This window comes from Phycodurus eques, chromosome 12 (assembly GCF_024500275.1).
Source record: "Phycodurus eques isolate BA_2022a chromosome 12, UOR_Pequ_1.1, whole genome shotgun sequence".
Taxonomy (NCBI): Eukaryota; Metazoa; Chordata; class Actinopteri; order Syngnathiformes; family Syngnathidae; genus Phycodurus; species Phycodurus eques.
In genome coordinates, this window is record NC_084536.1 from 6,817,563 (window position 1) to 6,838,927 (window position 21,365).

The 21,365-nt window shown below is 42.7% G+C and overlaps 1 protein-coding gene across 1 annotated transcript in view; it reads left to right on the plus strand.

The window, feature by feature from the left end:
* Positions 1–21,365, plus strand: part of ttn.2 (titin, tandem duplicate 2) — a 256,838-nt gene that overhangs the window by 29,014 nt on the left and 206,459 nt on the right. Inside the window, exons 24-41 of the mRNA XM_061692635.1 lie at positions 316–597; positions 1,798–2,064; positions 2,309–2,581; positions 3,913–4,176; positions 5,482–5,742; positions 6,651–6,911; positions 7,247–7,510; positions 8,294–8,554; positions 9,682–9,942; positions 10,975–11,235; positions 11,590–11,734; positions 12,094–12,262; positions 13,193–13,424; positions 13,789–14,073; positions 15,422–15,547; positions 15,636–15,824; positions 16,513–16,896; positions 17,493–17,543. Coding sequence (XP_061548619.1) covers positions 316–597; positions 1,798–2,064; positions 2,309–2,581; positions 3,913–4,176; positions 5,482–5,742; positions 6,651–6,911; positions 7,247–7,510; positions 8,294–8,554; positions 9,682–9,942; positions 10,975–11,235; positions 11,590–11,734; positions 12,094–12,262; positions 13,193–13,424; positions 13,789–14,073; positions 15,422–15,547; positions 15,636–15,824; positions 16,513–16,896; positions 17,493–17,543 — 4,236 coding nt within the window. The remainder of the gene's footprint in view (positions 1–315; positions 598–1,797; positions 2,065–2,308; positions 2,582–3,912; positions 4,177–5,481; positions 5,743–6,650; positions 6,912–7,246; positions 7,511–8,293; positions 8,555–9,681; positions 9,943–10,974; positions 11,236–11,589; positions 11,735–12,093; positions 12,263–13,192; positions 13,425–13,788; positions 14,074–15,421; positions 15,548–15,635; positions 15,825–16,512; positions 16,897–17,492; positions 17,544–21,365) is intronic.

Below are 21,365 nucleotides of genomic sequence, written 5' to 3' on the forward strand. Positions count from 1 at the left end.
GTGTAAGTAGACAGATGTGGAAGCTGATCTCCCAACTGCGCACACCCACGGTGCATCTGTGAAATGGGCAAAATTTACACACAATTAATTTTGTAATACTGCGAGGAGTAGATGCAAATGGATTAATTTACCACAGGCAATCTGATTCATTAAACCTTGGTAATATAATTTATTAAACCTTGAGACATTTACTATAAAACTGACACAGAAAACAGAAAAGAATACATTGCGTTTCCAAGATAATTCTGAGCCAATCCTCTATTGTACCGAGGTGGTCATACATTTTCTAGTAATGGATTGTCTATCTCTTTTCAGCTAAAGCCGCTGTTAGCTTTACCCAAAGTCTGGAAGACGCTACCGCCCAAGAGAAGGATACCATGGTGACATTCGAGTGTGAAACCAGTGAACCTTTTGTCAAAGTCAAATGGTTGAAGGACAACATGGAGATCTTCTCTGGAGACAAATACAGAATGCACTCGGATAGGAAGGTCCACTTCCTGTCTGTGCTGATGATCAAAGTGAGAGATGAAGCAGAGTACACTTGCATCATCGCAGACGACGACAGCGTCCGGACAAGTGCAAGACTTTATGTCAAAGGTGATCACCAATACCTGTAGATTTGTAATTTTTGCCTTCAATGCAAAACTGGGACTTAAAAAACAAGAAAAACAAGTTTTGAATGAGGAATATATTCAGAGGTGCACATAAGTGATGCGCAGGTGCACACTGAAAACGGTAAAAGCGCCCCAGATTCAATAGTATACTGGATATTTGTGTACCGCCAAGCAGGAAAAGGAAGCAAAGTTCCCGCAAACGGCGACACTCACGGACAGTGACAGTGTGCTGAGTGTGCGTATAGGCTGTTGACGCAGCGGCAGGCGCTGTTGGCATCTCAGTCTTGCTGCACAAACAGCTATGACGGTCCGTCAAAAACGGGCCTTTATGTGACCTTCCACTACCACCTCCCCCATCAGCTTCCTCCAGGCAGTGTGGGCTGGAACAACCACGGTCCTCCACTTTTTGCCATGAATTATAAATAAATAAAATGAAAATTTACACACGGGATGATAAAATAAGTGTCAATCTATAATTACAGGTACAGTATATACAGAATTCAAGTTATGCAATACATATAAAATGTCTAAAGGCTGTTTACCAGCTGTGAACCGGCTCAGACGAAGACTAATAAAACACAAAACATAGGCAAAAAAAACTAAAAGGGAATGTTATAAGGTCACAACAGAAAATAAACAAGTAATGGATAGGACATATGTCTACAAACGAATATAAGTTGAGGTCGGTGGGTCATAAAAAAAATTTGAGAACCAGACCAAAATTGTTACTTGCACATATTACCTTATTCAAGCAAAATTATCAGTCCTAGAACCAGCAAATATTACTTGGCAAGTTTTCTTAAAAAATAGCTAGCCTCAATAATATCTCAAATCTCAAATTACTAAGGAAAAGAATGCTTGACAAGTGAAATGCTCTTACACACAAACACTGCCAAGTAAGAACAAATATCTTGGCAGACAAATATCAAGGAGATTTCTTTGTTTTCAATTTTGGCTAGATTTTATTTTTTTGGTTTAATATTTAATGTCCAGTCAAAATTTCATGATGTTTTGGCAGATGATGTATCTTAAATTAAGTAATATATTAATCACTTAATTTTTTTTATTACTATTTTAAGACCAGTTTATGCAGTGTTAAATTCATTAGATTTGACTTTTGTTTTTTATTTTTAGCCTGTCCTGTTTGGCTGATTGTCTGATGTGTGTTTGTCTATGACTTCAGGTGCTGCGCTGGAGCTCATCAAACCTCTGGAAAACACTGAGGTTCCCGAGACCTACTCCGGAGAGTTTGAGGTCGAATTGTCTCGTGAGGACGTTGAGGGAAGCTGGTTCTTCGGTGAAAAGCAGCTGTCTCACAGTAGTAAGCATGTCCTGTCCTCTCGGCGGGGAAGACACACCCTGACTGTGAAGGACGTCAATAAGGAGGACCAGGGGAAGTACACCTTTGTATGTGGAGACCTGAAGACCAGTGCCTCACTGAGGATGAAATGTAAGGGGCGTTTACACCAGGGCTTTGAAAAAATAGTTCTACTAGCAGGCAGTTGTCAACTAGTGCAGTTTTGTCTCACTGTTAACATGTCAAAACATGACAAAGTTGTCGTACTTGCAAGGACAAAGAACAAGGATATGGAAAAAATGCTTAAATGGCTTTCCATAGGGTTATGCGTTGAAACGCGCCATTTAGATTGGTGGCTGTAGTCTAAATTGTGTTTTAACGGGGTTTGTGATTCCAGTGCGTCCAGTGACCCTGATTCAGCCTCTGGCCGATCTGACCGTCTGTGAGGGTGACATAGCTCAGCTGGAGGTCAGGTTCTCTCAGGAGAACGTGGAGGGAACCTGGATGAAGGGCGGCCAGGCCGTCTCCGCCTCGGACCGCGTCCACATGGTCATTGACAAGGCCGTCCACAAGCTCCTGGTGGAGAACGCTGGTTCTGAAGACGCCGCTTTATATTCCTTCGAAGTTCCCAGCCACTACATCACCACTTCCTGCAAACTCAACGTTCAAAGTAAGGCCACTTCTCAAACATCTGAGGCTGTGTTCCAAATCCCCCACAGAAGTGCCTTATGTAATGAGGGAGTGAGTCAGTAACTAAATGAAGTACAGTAAGTTAAGTAAGTAAGTAGGTAGGTAAGTAATTGAATTAAACAGGTGGGAGGTAAATAAGTAAGTAAATAAGTAAGACATATTTTGCCAAACCAACTTTTTGTAGTATTCGGGATGTAACATTGTCTCTATGGTGCCTCAGTAAAGATGTGAAAAATGAATTAAATTCGTCCACGCATTACTGAGTCGCAGATGTTTTTCTGCCGAGTGACCTGAAATCAGGTCATTCGAATTTCTTGAGCTTATCTAAGTCAATAGCAAAGATCTACGCCTTCCCTTACCGCTCCCGAGCCAGCACTGTCAACATAACAAACACTGGTGCTCTCAAAAGTGGTTCTTCTACACGGAGGCAAACAATCAGCGGAAAGGGGGGGGTCTTAGCCAAATAGGGACAAAGTGGATGCAAAACTGGGTCAAACAGAAGTAACTGTCAGAGGGGCCTTTTTTGGAGAGTCGTGTGACAAAACAGAGGTGTTTTTTTTTTTAATGGAATTGACAGTTTTATACTAAGTCCATATAAGAGAGTCACTCTATGGAGGTCTAAATAAACAAAATATGGGACCTTTAAATGAGTCACTCAAGGTGTAGTGGTACACTCACCTGACTTTGGTGCAGAAAGCATGGGTTCAGTTCCCACTCAGTGCTGGTGAGAATATGATTGTGAATGGTTGTCCATGTCTATATGTGCTCTGCGACTGACTGGCAACCAGTTCAGGGTGTAGTCCGCCTTTCGCCCAAAGTCGGCTGGGATAGGCTTCAGCACCCCACGACCCTAAACAGGACAAACGGTGTTGCGAATGGATTGATGGGACCTTTAAATAAACAAAGTAGATAGGTAAGTAAATTAAGTAAGTGGGTGGGTGGGTAAGTGAGTAATTAAATTAAACAGGTAGGAAGGTGAGTGCGTGTGTGAGTAAATAAATTAAGAACGTCGGTAGCACGGTAACTGAGTGAGTGAGTGAGAGGACTCACAAAATACCTGGCATGTTGTCGTATGTCGCACTACACTGAAGGTGCCCAACTCTAAATTGGGACTTGCCCATATACTGAAAAAAACAATCAGATCAAAATTCACGCTATAACAGGAGTGTAACAATGAACCACAATATAGTGGTGGAACACTAGATAGAGATTATGGAGTAGTGAACGGGTGAATGATTCCCAACACAGGCCTCGAACTTGACTGACTCGTGTGCCCGTGTCTTCGGATCGTAACTATTTTTGTCTTTGCAGCCATTGAGATCGTGGCACCGCTGAAAGACGTGACTTCCGTTGAAGGCACAAAGGCGGTTTTGGAAGCCAAGATCTCTGCTCAGAACATGGGCTCAGTCAAATGGTACCACGACGACAAGCCTGTGACAGCCAGTGAGCGGGTCCAGGTTGTGGCCAAGGGAGCCAAGCAGAGACTTGTCTTCAGCCGAACCTTCGCCTCAGACGAAGGAAAGTACAAGCTGGTGGTAGGGAAGGTCTCCACCAGCTGCACCCTCACCGTGGAATGTAAGAAAAACTTATTACATCTCCTTCTTGTACGCAAATGTTGAATGGTGGCAACTTCTTGTTTGTTAAAGACATTTCACCTTTGGGTCTCCAAACTATTCCTCTGAGGGCTGCATACAGAACAATGGAGGAATGACATTGAACTTTAGTTTATTAAACACGTTAAAACAATCCATCAAGTGATGAAATATAATTTATACAGTATTGTAGTTATTAAGAAAAACAGCTACATCATAGAATTCAAGTCCTCTTTATTGTCCATGTTTGATAAAAACACAAAAGGAATGTTTTCAGTAGTTGGAGTCACTCTAGTACTTTTGCAAAAAAATGACACGAAAGTGAGCACCTGCATATTTGTAGGTCAACATTATTTTTTTTTTTTAACCAATCACCAGTTATTCGCTGAAAAATTGGTTAATTACTGAAAAGTGTTCAATGTATAACAAAATATACATTTTAGGACATAAACACAAATGTACAAATGTACAAAGTACGGAGTCATTCAGTTAGGTTTCTGGTAGGTTTTAGTTAATTTAAGTTGCGTCTTCGGTAGGTTTTAGTTAATTTAAGTTGCTTCTCCAGTACGTTTAAGTTATGTCTTCGGAAGGCTTCAGCTCTGGTAGGTCAGGTCTCTGGAAGGTTTTAGTAAAGTTAGGTCTCCGGTAGGTTTTATTTAGTTAGATCTCTGGTAGATTTTATTTAGTTTAGTTCTCCAGAAGGTTTTACTTAAGTTAGGTCTCCAGTAGGTTTTAGTTAAGTTCGATCTCTGGAAGGTATTAATTAAGTAAGGTTTCTGGTGGATGTTTGTTAAGTTAGGTTCTGGAAGGATTTAGTTCGGTTAGGTCTCTGGAAGGTTTTAGTTAAATTAGGTCCCCGGTAGGTTTTACTTAAGTTAGGTCCGCAGGAGGTATCTGTTAAGTTAGGTCTCTGGTAGGTTTCAGTCAAGTTGAGTCTCTGGTTTAGGGGGTCCTCCCAACAGCTATTAACAAAGTACCAAGTCTTTAAACAATAAAAAGTGCCCAATAGTACAGTTAAAACTGATCAACTTGAATTCAATTGTGCAAACGATGCAGCGTGACAGCGCTACAACAAACGAATACAATAGTAACAGGCCTGTCCAAAAGGCTTCTTCAGTGGTGAAGGTGAAAGGTCTTCAACAGCCAAGAAGAGTCCAAGTGCCTCCATTCAACCTTTGTGGATGACCATGACCTGCATGATTGACAATCTACACAAGTATCTTCTTCTTGTTGGCTTTGATGAATTTGTTAATTTTTATTCTCATGTTGTTGTGGTGGTCATCTGCAGCCGTTCAAATTGTCAAACACATGGAGGACAAAGTGTGCTCCGAGTCCCAAAACGTCACTTTCCAAGTTCAATTGTCTCATGCCGGTATCGACCCGGTCTGGACCTTCAGTAACCAGGACCTTAAACCTGGACCCAAGTACAAGATGGAGTCAAAAGACAAGACCCACTCTCTAACTGTCATCGACACCATGAAGGACGAGGAGGGACAGTACGGTTTCCATGCTGGACAGAAGACATCCAGTGCAAAGCTCACGGTCTCTGGTAGGTTTTACTTCCTGTAAATTAAAGTCTCTGGTAGGTTTTAGTTAAATTAGAATTCTGGTAGGTTGGTTTTGGTTAATTAGGCCTGCAGTGGGTTTTAGTTAAGTTATCCATCCATCCATCCATCCATCCATCCATTTTCTACCGCTTATCCGGGTCGGGTCGCGGGGGCAGCCACTCTGATAAGTTTGACTTGAGTTAGACCTTCGATCGCAATAATTTGACACCCCTTTTTTTTGTTTGATTTTTGGAGAGTAGTTGTATTAAACAAGTACAGAGTAACTTATAAAAGTTATATCCTTGACAAAATTCCCAAATTAAGATATATTTGACATATACCTCCTATTTCCACATTTTCTGATTTAAACCTTTCCAAGTTCAAAATGTTAATTTCATTTAGGACATTTATGGAACTATTCCAAAACATTCCCAACATTCCCATATTTTCTTCAATTATAATTAGACCTCCTTTGACAGTTCTCCAACTTGAAAGTGTTTTGGTTAATCAAGACAGCCTGGGTATTATTTATCACATTGCCCAATTTCCCACATTTTTTATTATTCTACATTTTCCATGACAACATTTTACATTATTTACCTTTCAACTGTTGAGCTCATTCAGGCCATTTATAAAGTATTTGTCTCATTCCCAAAGTTTTCACAATCCAATTCCCAAATGAAGAGATATTTTACACATTGACATTCTCTTTCCACCTTTCTTGACCAAATTCCAATTTCAAGTCTCACATTCTACCTTTCAACAATTAAATGTATTCCACAGCATTTCAGTTCATCATCAGCTCTTCAGCATTCACTTGCAATTTCTACACAAAATGCATTCTCTAGTTTCCTTTGGGAGCCTGTGTAGGTGCGAAACCCAAACCCCTGCTTCCTTGTACTTGCATCAGGCGGCGCCATCATCCGTCCTCTGACGGACGTGACAGTGGTCGAGTCTCAGACGGCTGAACTGGAGTGCCAAGTGGCCAACGCCGACGCCGAGGGCAAGTGGCTGAAGGACGGCAAGCCGCTGGACTTCAACGACAACGTGAAGAGCGTGACAAAGGAAGCCGTTCGACGCCTCGTCATCGTCATCACTCGCCCACAGGACGTGGCTGAGTATACATACCAAGTGGCCAACTCCAAAACTTCAGCCAACCTCCGGGTGGAGGGTAGGTTTTAACTCACAGCTTGTATTATGGTTCAAGTACAAATAGCTACTTGTGTAAAAAACATTCTGGTAAAAGTGGAACTACTAATTCAACTCCTGTAGTTAAGTAAAAGTATTCACACTCTGTACTTTAAGTAGAAGTACAGATACATTAAGTACAGAGTTGAGACTGAGCTGACAAAAGTACTCACACCGAATAAAGTAAAAAGCCTCTTTTGACAAATTCAAAATAACACGTAAAATACAGATACCTGATGAGTCTAGTTAATTATAATATGGACATATCTGTGCTTATGGTGCTGACCTGCCTCGAACTTTGGTGTGTTTCCGGTGCAGCGGTGAAGATCAAGAAGACTCTGCGAAACCAGACTGTGACGGAAACCCAGGAGGCGCTCTTCACACTGGAGTTGACACACGAGGATGTCAAAGGCGCTCAGTGGGTCCGAAACGGCGTGGAACTACACGACGATGACAAGTACTGCATCACGTCTGATGGCGCAGTCCACACGCTCAAGATCAAAAACTGCAGCGCGCCAGATGAGAACATTTACTCTTTCAAACTGGGAAAGCTGACAGCGAGCGCTCGGCTCAATGTGGAGAGTGAGTGGCACAACGTTAATTTTAAGCTTCTGAATCAGAATCTCTTTATTGTCCTTAAAGGAAATTTGGTGTTACTGCAGGAGCTCACAAAGAACAAGGTACACAATGATCATAACCTCCATCCATTTTCCGAACCGCTTACAGTGAGAATAAAACCCAAGTAAAAGTCTAAAAGTAAGACAATAAAAAAAAAAAAAAACAACGCAATAAAAGAAACACTATCTTTGTATGTTTTCTATCAGGAGTGGGTTTTCTCCTGATAGAAAAAAAGATCTTTGTGTCTCAACGGGACCGACCTGGTTAAACAAAGGCAGCATACCCGCGACCCGTGTGAGGATAAGCACAGCACCAATCCAAAAATACTCCGTGTTATGCTGGCCAATGGAATGTCAACCAGATTAGCAATGGGACTGTTTTTTCACATTTCAAATTTATCCTCACATGATGTCATTGTAAAACTTGTTACAGCCAACTTCGATTAGCAACACAATCTGTATACATGATTACATTTACTAATCAGCATCCCTGGTGGGAATGATGTATTGATTTAAATTTTTGTTTTCCCCATATCATTAGACAAATAATGTTAATGAAGTTCTCCAGATGATATCAGTGGCACAGTTGCCTGCCGTTATATTGCCCATTTATGTAGTATTGAATTTTTGTACAATTGCGATGTCACAGTGGCACTATTAAGCGTTGGATTAAGTCCCCACTCAAGGTCCGCGTACAAAATGCACTGTGTAAGATCTAATTGTGCTACTCTGTGACGTTTGCACGCAGCCATCAAGATCGTGAAGAAGATGAAGGATGTGACATCTCTGGTGGGCGGCACGGCATCCTTCGAGATGAGCCTGTCCCACGACAACATCCCGGTCCGCTGGATGTTCAATGGCACCGAGCTGAAGCCCAGCGACTCGTGCAAGATCCTGGCGGAGCGCAAGGCCCACAAACTGGTTCTGCAGAACGTGGAGAGCGGCAGCCAAGGGGAGTACATGGCTGTGGTGGGACACCTCCAGTGCAGCGCCAACCTCACCGTACAAGGTACAAACTCATATTTGGAGAGGGGTGAAAAAAGTTGGAACGTTATGAGAAGAAAGTCACTGGTAAACCTGATAAGAACAAATATGCTTTTTGTCTGGATAACAGCAGTCATCAACTTGTGAGAATAAAGTCAGATTTTTCCAAGATAAAGTCATAATATTTTGAGTCAAAGCTCAAGGAAAGAAAGTCATATTTTTAATCAGTGGATTTAAAAAATACATCTTCATCCTTGAAATATTTGCCTTTTATTCCTGAAAAGACACCATGAATCTCTAAAAAAGAAAAAGGACAATTCTTGAAAGAATATGCAGTTTGTACTCAAATTAAATTTGACATTCTATTTTATTCAGATTTCTATGAAGATGCGTTACAGTCATATCAGAGCTTTTCATTGACCAAGAGCAAAAAAATAGGGATGATTCATCAGTTTAGAACACTGCCAAAATGCAAATCTTACCTCGTGAAAACATCTTACTGTACTTATTTTAAGATAGTTTTGACTTTTTTCTGAATTTTCAGCAAGACAAAAAGACTTGTTTTAAGATAGATCTTTATTATAAATTATAAGAATCCTATCAAGTCAATGCTAGTTCCACTGGCAGATTTTCTTTTCACTTTTTTTTGGGACAAAATGTCTTGTTTTCAGTGGAAAAATAAATCTGATAAGAAAATTAGATAACATTTTCATTTTTGCACAGCACCACATTTGCCTCACAGTTCTAAGGTTTCAATCCGGCCTCGCCTGTGTGGAGTTTGCGTGTTCTCCCTGTGCATTTTGTCCCTAAAAAAAGTTGGCAGATTTGTCTTGCTTTAAGTGAAAAAAGATCTGCCAACCTTTTTAAGAACAAAATGTCTTAAGTGAAAAAAATCTGCCAACTTTTTTTAGGGACAAAATGTCCTGTTTTAAGTAGAAAAAAAATAAATCTCCCAATGTAACTAGTCTGAATTGACTTGATAAGATTCTTATAATAAGATCTAATGTCTTAAAACAATTATTTTTGTCTCTGGTTCAGCGACTCCACCAAATTAACAGCAAATGCATATATGTTAAGATGTAGTGTCTCCGAGAGGATCCGAGGGGCCATTAAACACTTACTCTCCAATTTCTTTTCCATTTGTATTTTCAGCTCTGCGCGTGACGAAACCCCTGAAGAGCGTGACGGTGGCCGAGACCCAGTTGGCCACCTTCGAGTGTGAAGTGTCCCACTTCAACGTGCCGTCCACCTGGCTGAAAAACGGCGTGGAGATTGAAATGAGCGAGAAGTTCCGCATCGTGGTGCAGGGCAAACTCCACCAGCTGAAGATCATGAACACCAGCAGGGTCGACTCGGCCGAGTACACCTTTGTGTGCGGGAATGACCGTGTGTCCGCCACGCTCACTGTCAGCCGTAAGAGCCAAACTCGCTTAAGCTTTCAAACCGCCACATCTGTCCTCATGTTTTTTTTGCATAAATGCGATGGTTCTTTTCATTTTGGCAGACAATATCAACCGAAATTGCCATTTTTTTCCAAACACTGATATCGCAAGCATTTTTTCCCTCATCAAATCATTTCTTGACATAAATTGAGTAATAGTTGTGCTAAATCAGGTCTTGAGCACCATCTTTAGGCATTGTAGACCTGGTACCACATCAAGATAATGGGGCTGGTGTGGTCCTAATTTTGCCCCTTCCCGACCAAAGATGACAAACGCCAGACAGATCTTATGTCTTATAGGATGAGCCTATAAGATGATCATGTGGTCTGAGGTGTTACAAGAGTGGATTTGTCCCAATAACAGAGGCCAAACCGGTCGGGATGACAATCTTAAATACAAAGTCTGGGGAAAGACAGGTTATTATTCCGAGTCCTGACTGTGAATTGTGACGTGAAACAGAATGTAGTTAATCAAGAAGCGACGTGTCACCTGACTAACAAATCAGGAAGCGGCCTGTCCTACCCGATGTCGTATTTTGTATAAGTGACTTCACCAGACAGCAAAAAGTGTTTTCCAAAGCGAGTTCTTTTCATGACGACGTTACCATTCTGCAACACTCGCGCGTCGGGTCACTTTGGAAATATTCAGGAAACATTGGCGCAACATATCTGTTTGTGTTTCTTTTTCATTTTTGTTCGCTCACGTTTGATCAGGTGAGATTTCTTTCTTGGAGGACTGGATTCAAGATCGGCGGTGGAACAGAATCTTTGTGTGTGTGGTGTTGTGTGTTGAGATTATCAGAGCACACCACACACAGTATGACCAAAATTGTCAAATGCCTGAGTTTTGATCTCCATGTGTGGACTCTGTAACAGATAAGCAATCTTTTAAGATTTGAAAAATCCTTGTGTGCACCAGGCCTTAGGCGTTTCAGAAAGAGCTTGACAGTTTGTCAGCCCTGGTCCAAATGGTAACTAACCCAACGATTGGTCTCTGTGTCTAGCCGTCCTTGTCACCTCCATGCTGAAAGACCTGAACGCTCAGGAGCGGGACACCATCACCTTCGAGGTCACCGTCAACTATGAGGGCATCACCTACAAGTGGCTGAAGAACGGCGTGGAGATCAAGTCTTCTGAGAGATGCCAGGTCCGAAGCCGGCAGCTGACTCATTCGCTGACCATCCGGAACGTTCACTTCGGAGACGGAGGAGAATACCAGTTTGTGGCTGGATCTGCAGCCAGTGCCGCAAACCTGTTTGTCGAAGGTATTGGATCCTACAGTATCTGTCTGTCTGTCTATCTATGTATCCATCCACCCATCCAGCCGGCTAGCTATTTAGCTATCTACCCATCCAGTCTATCTATTCCGTCTCGACCAGAGTATTTATTTCTACTACTTACCTAAAAGTAAAAAGTTACCAGAAAAATAAAGTGAAGTATAGATACCTAAAAAAATCTGCTTGAGTACAGTAACAAAGTATTTTTCCTTGGTTACCTGCCACCGCTGTTTTTTTTTCTTTTTTAAAACACAATTACTACTTGTACGTACTGCAAAAAAGAGTGTGAGTACTTTTGCCACCTGTGATGAAGACTGATGTCTGTGGCTTTCCTCCGCTCAGCTCGTGTCATCGAGTTCACCAAGAAAATCAAAGACATCAAGATCACTGAGAAGAAGAAGGCCATATTTGAGTGTGAGGTGTCCGAACCCAACATCCAGGTCATGTGGCTGAAGGACGGCCTGGAGCTCGACATGTCCGAGGAGAGGTAAGACAAGACAAAATAAGGTCATTTAATAATCCCGAGAAGGGAAATTGAGGTATCGTTCCAGTATAAAGCGGCATAACAATAATATATATATATATATATATATATATATATATATATGTATATATATATATATATATATATATATACATATATATATATATATATATATATATATAATAAAAATAGGTAGTAAAATGGTAAAAGAGGAAAAAAAACAAAGGAGCAAGGGAGTTGGAGCTGCTACAACAGGCAGCTGACTCTCGGTCAAAAAAAAAAAAAAAAAAAACTGCAGATATTGAGAGATTGTGAAGGCTGGCAAAAGAGCAGGAGCTGAAGGTCCCGCTGTGGTGCTCCAGGTTTGTGGTGACGGCTGAGAAGTACGTCCACCGCCTCATGATCCAGACCGTGCGCATGTCTGACGCCGGAGAGTTTTCAGTGGTGGCCGGCTCCAGCGTGTCCAAGGCCCAACTCACTGTGGAAGGACGAGACATCCGCATCTCAGAGCCGGCTCAGCGACACATCACGGTGACTTTTTACAATTCTCAACACCATTTCTACATATTTTATTCTCTAGTTTTATTATTATTCCATTCATTATTTCCACATGCAACTCGTTCCACATTTCTCTAACCGATTCCAACTTCAAAAGATTTGCAAAATTCAAGACGTGTTGCGGAAATTCCCATTTTTTCTCATTTCAAACATTGAAGTGAATGAGATTTTTTACATTTACATTACCTCATCCTTGACACATTTCTTGATTGATTCAAAACACTCCAACTTCAAACTGTTCAGCTCATTCAGGACTACAGTTATTTATAACATTCATTCATTAATTTTCCATACTGCTTATCCTCACTAGGGTTGCGGGCAGGGTACACCCTGAACTGGTCGCCAGCCAATCGCAGGAGACATATAAACAACAATTTGCGCTCACATTCACAACTATGGCAATTTAGAGTCTTCTGTTAAGCTACCATGCATGTTTTTGGGATGTGGGAGGAAACCAGAGTACCTGGTGAAAACCCACGCTGGCACGGGGAGAACACAGGTGAGGCCGGGTTTGAACCTGGGTCCTCAGGACTGCGAGGCAGGTGTCCTCATCAGTGCCATGCCGCCCGTTATTTATAACATTCCTGAATAAAATTCACACTAAGAGATATTTTACACATTTACCCCCTCCTTCTACATTTCTTGACTGATTCAAAATATTCCAACTTCAATTCATTCAGGACATCTTGGGAGCTATTCATCACAGTGCCCAAATTCCCACATTTTTCAGTATTCCACATTTTCCAAATTTTGAAATTTCTAACTTAATGGAGACATTTTGGAATGCACCTCTTTGATTTTAATTCATTTTAATTTTAATTCAACATTGGTGCACTTGCTAGTTTATTATGTTTTTCACCACCAGTTGCCAGGAAACCTAAACCCTGTCGTTCTCTTGCATAGGTTCTGGAAAAACACAGGGCAACTTTTGAGTTTGAGGTTAACGAGGACGACGTAGAAGGCCGTTGGCTGAGAAACGGTGCGGAGATGCAGTTCTCGGTGGAGGAGCGCTTCAGCTACGCCATTATCAGGAGGCTCCACCGGCTCACCATCTCAGAAACCTTCAGGAGCGATGCCGGCGAGTACACCTTTATTGCCGGAAAGAACAGAAGCACCATGAGCCTGAGAGTTAACAGTAAGTCAAACGATTGTGGCTGAAAACTGCACGTTCACTATATCAGAAAAGTGAGCACAGCCCCACATTTTTGTAAATATTGGATTTCATTTTTCCGTGGGACAACACTGAAGAAATTACACTTTGCACACATACAATGTAATATAGTCAATGTACAGCTTGTATAAAGTTTACATTTACTGTTCCCTCAAAACAACTCAACACACAGCCATTAATGTTTAACTCACTGGCAACAAATGTAAAGTACACAACAGTGAAAATGTCTGAATTGGGCTTGTGGGATAGTTCCAGTTTGGTTAAGACAAGCATCTTCTTGGCAGTTTTTCCTTGTCCTGATCACTGAAGTGTTCTGTGTCTTGTCCAGTCCCAGAACCGCCTCAAATCATCCATCACATGGAGGGTCAGTCTGTGGAGGCTGGCAAGCCTGCTCGCTTTTCTGCGGTCGTGAGCGGCCTCCCTCAGCCTCAGGTCTTTTGGTACAAGGACTCGCAGCCTCTGTCACCGGGCTTCAAGTGCAAGTTCCTGCATGACGCCCAAGAGCACACTCTGCTGCTCATTGAAGTTTTCCCAGAGGATGCCGCCATCTACAGTTGTCAGGCCAAAAACGACTTCGGCGTCGCCACCAGCACCGCGACGCTCAATGTGGAAGGTAGAGATATACAGTGAACCACCTTTTATTGTGGGAGATACTTTCCAGACCCACCCTATCTAAATCTGCTGTATATAGAGAAATCATGTTAAGTTTCTCATTATGGGCACAAACAAGGATTAGGCCACTAAATTAGCATTTAAAGACAGTGTTAGGGCTCCAAATTAGGGTTTGAAGTAGGGGTGCACAATGAATCAAACTTTAATTGTGAACGTGATTTTGGCTGCCACAAATAAATAAGCCTGCTCCTCTGTAATTTTTTTACACTTAAATGAGGGGACTGCTACATATGAAAAGTGCTTTATTTACGGCAGTGCCCGCAACCTAGTCAGCCAGTCACCAGGGCGTGAACGCATGGTTCATCGTTCATTAAACTCAGGCACTGCGCTCCGGTGCCAACTTCAAAATAAAAGCCTAAAATGACATTGATTTCCAATGTATAGTAATATATGAAGCTTTTATTTTAAAGATGGACCTCTCAACACGCTGGCGAAGAGGGGGCATGTCACGATAAGACACTATTTACAATCGTAGCGGCTTGCCTTGACTTCAACTTTTCAGCGGACCTGACCGCAATGAAACCCCCCTGGGAATAAATACAGAAGGAAATTCGCAACTGTCGAGTTCTTTGCAGTTTGTGACCGGGCACTATTGACCAGTGGTCAAGCAGAAGAACGAAGACGCACTGTCCTTGACAATTTGCTATATTGACGATGGAGATTTTAAAATGAAAAGTTGGTGCTTGCAGCCTAATGTTATTGCCTTTTATGCGTTAGCTGTATTTGCTTTCATTAAGTTGCAATTCGTGATTGCACTTTGTAATAGCACATTTATTCAGTCAGCCCTTGCTAAAGTAGAATTTTTTTGGGTAAATTTTTAAAATTAATATATGTCATTTATTCTTATTTAAAGATTCATTTTGAACTGAAAAACTGTTGCATATTGTTTGTTTAAAAAGTAGTGCAATAAAAATATTTTTCTCTAACATGAGGAATAATCATGATTAATAATCGTAATTACAAGATTGGTCAAAATAATCGAGATTATTATCTTCGCCATAATTGTGCAGCCCAAATTTGAAGCCTGGGTTAGGGTTATAAATTAGGTATTGAAGCCAGGGTAATAGTTTCAAAGAAGGGTTAGAGTTAAGTTTAGGCTGTGGCTCTAGATTAGAAATATTAGATTCTACTTTACAGTGAACCCCCGTTTATCGTTGGGTATACATTCCAGAACCACCCACAATAGGTGAAAATTTGCACACGAGTGATAAAACTCCATAAAGCGGGGTAACGCTGTAGTCCACTCCAGACACAGAACAATGGTTTTGCAGCTTGTGTTTGTGTCACAGTGCCGGAGGTGGCTTCTCCAGACTTGGCTGCTTTTGTTGCGGCACCTACTGTCATCTCACCCATGGACAGCACCTCTACCTTTGAGGGAGAACCAGCTCGCTTCCAGTGCAGAATTCGCGGAGACGGTATGAAGTTCCTCTGAGCTGACTGTGAAACAATAACAAACAGAACTCTGAAATTATAATCCTATTTTTCGTGTTGTTCCTTGTCCAGATGTGAAGATCAGCTGGTTCCACAAGAACAAGGAGATCAAGCAGTCAGAATTTTTCAGGATGTCTCAGTTTGACGACAACTGTCAGCTCGAGCTCTCCAAAGTTTACCCGGAGGACGAGGGTGAATATGCCTGTGTGGCCACCAACACCGGTGGAACCGCATCCTGCTCCGCCACTCTAACACTGGATGGTAATGTTTATTTTTATCAGCCCTAGAGCAGGAATGTCCAAACTTTTGTTTCACTGAGGGCCACATGCAGAATAATGCAAGGAAGAAGGAAGCTACTTCACCTTGAATTTAGGAAACATGAGAAAACTAATTCAATATGCTGTAGGTCAACATACTTGTATGCTAACCACTTGGAAATATTTAAAGAAAAAAAATCTGTTTGGTCTGTCTAAAAAGCAAAAGGTTACTAGTGTGCTATCTAAATTAAGAGAGTGATATCTTCACGTTCAAATTTTGCTTAATACTGCCTCACAGATTAAGCTGTTGCATATGTCTGAGGTTGGAGGGATAGTTCCTGATTGATTAATTCAGAGAATGACCAAGTCAGACAACATCAACTCCCTGGGATGAGAGAAAACAATGATAGCCAGAGCATGTTTAGTGAAGATAGTTGAGGGGCTGGAGCTCAGAGGAGTATTCTTTCAACAACCGCTGTGTGAGTTGCTTTTGCTCTGTGGTTTTTCATTTTGCAAGAATATTGTACCTAGATTATTTTCAAATTGAAGTGGTGGTAGAAGGTGAGTGATTATCTGGCCTAACTATGAATTACAAACAAAGGACAAGGTCACGTGGCAGTCTCGTCAAAAGTAGAAATCCACCGAAGTCAGCCCACTTTGGCCTTAAGAGCTCCCAACATGTTTCCTTTCAGGTGAAAAATCAATAGACACTCCCGCCGAGTGGCAAGTCTCCACCACGCTCAGCAGTCGAAAGAAAGCCACCCCTAGCCAGAAACCTGTTTTCTTCCGGCCCATCACAAGCTGTTCAGTGCCGCACGGGGAGGTGGCCCGCTTTCACGCATGTGTGTCCGGCACTCCCAAGCCAGAGATAAGATGGTTCCACAACCAGCAGCTGGTGCAGCCCACCAAGAATGTTGTGTTCCATTACGACGAAGTCACGAGCACCGCCACCCTCATCATAGTTGACGCCTTCCTGGAGCACGCTGGCCAGTACACCTGCAGGGCAACCAATCCTGCAGGAGAGGCCATCTGCTCGGCCATGCTCGTCATCACCAAAGTGTACCAGGAAGAAGAAGGTAACCTCCAGAAACGTCTGCGTAAAGATTCCTTCACCCTACTCCAGCTCCATCTTTCCCCAACCCAAGTCACAAACTAATCATCAAAGAGTTACCAAAGAAGTCCTGGTCTGAATCACTTTGGACTTCAGATGCTTGTTTGTGTTCCTCTTCATTTCTGCTTAACTCATTTTAGGGAAACATACTTCAGCCTTCTCTAGTTCCATCTCCCCTCAAACAGTGTCACTAATTAATCAGGAAAGAGAAACCACCGAAGTCCTGGTGTCACTCACATTGGTAGCCATGTCCACATTTAACTTTTTGGGAAAATTCCTTGTTCACCCACCTTCATCTCCACCCTCCCCAATCCAGGTAGCTAACTAATTATCAAAGACCTACCACAGAACTCCTGGTCATTATTTATGTTTAGTTAACATTTTGGAAACTTCCTTGTTCACCCCTGCCCCTCCTCACAAGGAAAAATGCATCTTTTCACCACCTTTTTCCCCCACAGGACGGTTTTGCATGAACCTTACTTATTTTGACTGCTCACCTTCTCACCCCTTTAAGAATCTGGTTTTATGCCCCGATCTAATTTCACTATCTTTTGTCCACAGTGACTCAAGAGCAAGAGGAGATTGAGGCCACCATTGAGGAGGAGGTGAAAGGTAAGGTGTTCCTCATCATTTGTGCTCAGTCACCTGATTGCTGGATTGGTCTTTTCTTTGCTCTGAAGGCGCTCTGTGGATGGAGGTCGGTTTTGAGGCCGCGTCCACAGACACCGAGCAGTGCGAAACGTCCCTAGTGTTCCTTTCGGAGTTTGCATGTCATCATTATGGGAGAAAACATCAGTGGTCCCTTCTAGACAACTGATGTCCATTTGCATCCAGGTGTTCCTTTTATTTTTGGCATGAAGGTTCTTGCGAAGCGTTTTTTTTTTTAGTTAGATTATTTTTTTTTGGGCAGATCTCAGATCTGACATGCATTTGATGCACTATCAAGGTTGATTTTAACAGGATATTTATATTTCTTATCCTGGCTTGCAGATAGCGAGGATGTGACTCCTGTGGTTTGCAGTTATAATAACACCAGTAAACTATATTAGTTCGAATAAACGCCTTCTCACCAAATTTAGCGCTTCTGTCTCTACACTAACACTGCTTTTGGACACTTCACGGGAGCGATTCATTCCTCTTACGGTCAAGGAGTGGAAAGGGCGTTTATTCTTGTGTCTGCAAGTCAGGTAAGAAGTATTCCAACAGAAAGTGATATTTAGCAGCCCCACTTGGAATTCTGATTTGTAAACTCTCTTAAGTAATAATTTGTCTTCAAGAAATTTCCACAGAAGAAGGATCAAAACTTCCTGCAGGTTTCTAATAAAAAGAATCAAGTCTTGCGTTTATTCGAACAAATATGGTGAGTGCAATTATTTTTTTCTGGCATTGTGACCGCATGCATTTAATAATTATCATTCATGAATCATTCATTGAAATACATTTGTCATTTTTTTAACGCCGCCAGCTGAGTACTTGCGTTCTCTCCACAGAGCTGTTTTTTCAAGACAGCAAAGATGGAGCTCTGCTTCTCAGGGGTGCCTTCTCCGACACTGAGGACTTCCTGGACCATGGCATGGTGTCCGCCAAGCGCTGCTCAAGCAGGACCTCCTCCATCAACTCCTGGACCGAGAACATGAAACCGTCATTCACTAAGAAAATCAAGTTCCAGTCCGTCCTGGAGGGCGAGCCAGTCGTGTTCAAGTGTAAACTTTTGGCTTGCCCTCCGCCGACTATTCTCTGGTTTCATAACAATAGGTCTGTACCAAAAGCACGCAGGCGTAGGATCTGTACTGAGAGCACAATGTATGTATACACAAGCAGTTTGCTTATTGATAGCGTCAGGGAAAAGGATTCTGGCAGCTACAAGGTCATGGCAATAAACTCAGAGGGTTCTGCCGAGTCCACAGGCTCACTTTTGGTCTCGCTGAGGGAAGAACAGTCGGCCAACTACCTAGGCTTTGTCTGCCGCTCTGCTGAGGTCCACAAGAGCATAGCCAGCATGGCCGAGCAGAGGAAGGACAGGAAGATTAGGGTGGACCTCAGGTACGTAGGATCTCCGTTTGACAAAATGTCAAAGGTCCATCAGCCGCGGTCTCGGTCCAAGACCGCTCTAGTGCGTACTGTCTTCTTTCACTCTGGTTCTTATTTGCATGAGAAAGAGTTTCACAATGAGTCTAAGCGTCTGGAGACAGCCTCAGAGCGCGCCCCGTCCCCTCCGCCGATGTTTGCCCGGTCCAATCTCTTTAACGACAGATTGAGTGACATCTACTGTGACCGGCACACCGGAACTCGCTTCAGTGACAAGTTTAGCGACCGCTGCAGTGACCACTATAGCGAAAGGTTTAGTGACACAGAAAGTCTTCACAATGAGATCCGAACTAAACTCAGCACTCTACAAAAAGCTGTCCGGCAAAGAAAGAGGCTTTCTATCTCCACCATGTCTTCCTCTGAGTTTGAGTCAGAGTCGGTAGCCAGTGAGTTGAGCTATGCGGATTACATGGAGAGACTCAGGGTCAAGCCTGCTTCTCTGCCGGAAGTTCAACATTTTAAGAGAGCCTTCGACATGGGCGAGGTTCTGAGGGAGTGTCAAGGAGAGGGAGAGAGCAAGGAACCCCCTCAGTCTCACTTGAGACATTCATTTGAGCCTCAGTCTAGAAGCAGAGCCATTCAGATCATGAGAGGTGAGCTGGTTGACATGGTGAGCTCACAAAGTCAGAATCGGACAGAAAAATACTCTGAGACCATTGAACAGAAAAGAACTGGAGATTTTGACGAGGTTAATGAAGAGATAAGTGAGCTTCACATCAGGGTCGGAGACTACAAAGTGGAGTGTCTGACAGAGGAGGTGGACCCAAAACTTCACGAACCCACATACCACCACAAACTCACACACCACCCTGAGTCCACATACCTCCAGGAACTCCCACACCACCAGGAATCCCCAAACCACCCTATATCTCAATACCAACTTGAACCCGCAATCCACCATGAACCGCCACACCACCCCAAACCCACATTCCACCAAGAACCCACACAGCATCCTGAATCCATATACCACCAGGAACCCCCACATGACCCTGAATGTACTTATCTCCTTGAACCCCCATACCTTCCAGAAACCACATATCTCCATAAAATCCCATACCTCCCTGGACCCCAGTACTATAAATCATTAGCATATGAAGAAGCCCCTATAGACACTGGCAACAGGGCATCTGCAGGAACTGAGGATGGTAAAGAAGAGTTTTCACTGTCAGATTCTCAAAAACTCAAGTTGGTCCAGTCTGTCAGGTACCACGTCCCACCTGAAGCATGGGAACACACTGCAACAACAAAACATAATGAGGCATCCCTTATGGATCTGTATCAGAGTGTGGATAGGGAAAATCTGGAACGTGAGGAAAAAGGTCTTGCCCCCCAGAATAGGAAATGGCCACTAGGGAGTAGGATGTCAGAAGAAAACTCATTTGAATATGAAACTGGCATGCCAAAGCCCAGAGAGACACCATACACAGGGCCCAAAGAGCACATTAACACCCAGCAGGAAGTAAGAGAAGTAAGTCCTGAGGAGACCAAAGCCATTTTCCGTTTCCAAAAATCTGCCAGAATGAAGGCCCAGGACATCGATCATGAAGCTGTTTCAACACATAAATTACCTGAATTAGAAGGCAGAGCAGAGGAAATAGAAAATGAGGAATCGTTCACAAGGCCAAAGACTTCTCGAGTAAAAGTACAAACTGAAGCCCAACATAAAAGTAAAGGGAAAGGAGACGCAGCAAAAATAGTAAAGCCAGCCCAGGACAAATATGCTGGGGAGTCACAATACAAAAGGAGAATGCAACTACAAATCAGGAAGTGGCAGCATGGTACACAAATGACACAGGAGGAAGCTTCTCAACGGGAAACTGGCCTGCCAAAGCCAAAAGAAACATCATACACCAAGCCAGAAGAGCATATCAACAACCGTGAGGTAGTAAGAGTGGGAACTCCTGGAGAGACAGAAGCCATTTCCTGTTTGCACAAATCTACCAGAATGAAGGGCAAGGAAAGTGATTCCAAAATTGCAGTAGTTTCAACACATGATGTGCTGAAAATAGACGTCAGAGCAGAAGAAATAGAACACAACAGACAGTTAATGCGGTCACAGGTGTCTCCTGAAGTCAAAGCACAAACGGAGGAACACCTTAAAACTAAGGATAGAGAAGAGGCAGAAAAAAGAGTTGAGCCTGCCAAGTACAAATGGTGTGGAGACTCCTTGATGGAACAGTATGAGAGGAGCCTAGAAGCTGGGCGGATTGAGCGTGAGGAAAAACTCCTGTCCCTACGTATCAGGAAGTGGCAGCAAGGTATGACAAATGAGGAAACATCTCAATCGGAAACTGAGCTGCCAATGCCAGAAGAAACACCATTTTTGGAGCCAGAAAAGCACATTTA